General features: G+C 46.7%; 1 protein-coding gene across 1 annotated transcript in view; it reads left to right on the top strand.

Annotated features, from left to right (window-relative positions):
- Positions 1–1251, top strand: part of LOC119587321 (uncharacterized PE-PGRS family protein PE_PGRS3-like) — a 1393-nt gene extending 142 nt beyond the window's left edge. The window contains exon 2 of the mRNA XM_037936071.1: positions 112–1251. Within this exon, the coding sequence (XP_037791999.1) occupies positions 112–1251 (1140 nt within the window). The remainder of the gene's footprint in view (positions 1–111) is intronic.
- Positions 1252–1359: the final 108 nt, after the last annotated feature.

Below are 1359 nucleotides of genomic sequence, written 5' to 3'. Positions count from 1 at the left end.
CCATAGCTAAAGGATTTGTTTCTAACTAATCTTAAGGATTTATTACTGGATGCAGAAATATGTTTATATTCTGATGTGGAGTGCAAATTAATACTAAATCAATATTTTCAGGCAATTACACTGCTCATAACTGCAGCTTTAGCGAAACCGCAGAGATACAGTCTCCCATCGTCATCAAAGAATGGATTCTCCTCTGGTTTTACCAGTGGCATCGAAATACAGGGAGGAAACGGTTTCACTAGTGGTGTTGTTGGCGCATCTTCGCATGAATCTTCGTCCGGTGCTGGATATACTGGGGGTTCTGGAGGTCCTTCCGGTGCCTGCCGTGATGGAGAGATCCTGCATGTAGACGGATCTTGCGTTGTTCCTAAAGTAAGAAGAACCATCTATGTATTCACCGCTCCTGAAGTGCCTCGGCAACCAGTTGGTCCGCCACCAAGTGTGCCACCACCGAGAGTGGAAGAAAATATCGTGTTCGTTCGTGTTCCGGAAGCAGGACCAGCACCCGATCCCATCATCCTTCCTCCACCCCGCCAAGAGCAGATCGTGTTCGTCCTGAACAAGAACGATGGAGGAGGAGGCCAACGAGTGATCGAGGTCACTGCTCCTCCACCTTCTGATCCTGAAGTTTACTTCGTCAACTACGAAGAAGGAGAAAATCCAACCCTTCCTATTGGTGTTGATCTTGAGACTGCGCTCAGTGCCGCCGCCAATGGAGGGGGTCAGGCCATCGGAGGAGCAGGTGATTTTGGGGGAGATGGAGGATTTGGCGGCAGTGGAGTAAATGGCTTTGGAGGAGATGGAGGATTCGGCGGCAGCGGAGTAAATGGCTTTGGAGGAGATGGAGGATTCGGCGGCAGCGGAGTAAATGGCTTTGGAGGAGATGGAGGATTCGGCGGCAGCGGAGTAGGCACCTTTGTTGGAGGAGATGAAGGATTTGGAGGAAGTGGAGTAGGTGGTATTGGAGATGTAGGATTTGGCGAAAGTGGAGCAGGTGGCTTTGGAGGAGATATAAGGTTTGGCGGAAGTGGAGGAGGTGGCTTTGGAGGAGAGGGAAGATTTGATGACAGTGGAATAAGTATCTTAGGGGATGGAAGATTTGGCAATCAGGGAGCAGTTGTTTTTTCTGATGAAGGGCTTACAAGCAATGAAGTAAGTGGCTTCGCAGGAACTATAGCATTACGAAACAGTGGCGAGTTCAGAGATGATGGGAGAGGGGGATTAAATTTTGGTTCTTTAGAGTTAAATTAATGTACTAAAGTATGATTGTTATATTGTTATTTGATTTCACAGAAAGAAAAATAAAGATGTATATCTTATCATTTACTTTTATTCATTTGTACCTATAATATTGCTCAC

The sequence above is a fragment of the Penaeus monodon genome, chromosome 22, assembly GCF_015228065.2.
Source record: "Penaeus monodon isolate SGIC_2016 chromosome 22, NSTDA_Pmon_1, whole genome shotgun sequence".
NCBI classification, from domain to species: domain Eukaryota; kingdom Metazoa; phylum Arthropoda; class Malacostraca; order Decapoda; family Penaeidae; genus Penaeus; species Penaeus monodon.
Note: the sequence above shows the minus strand (reverse complement) of the source record. Positions and strands in the feature narration are given on the sequence as shown.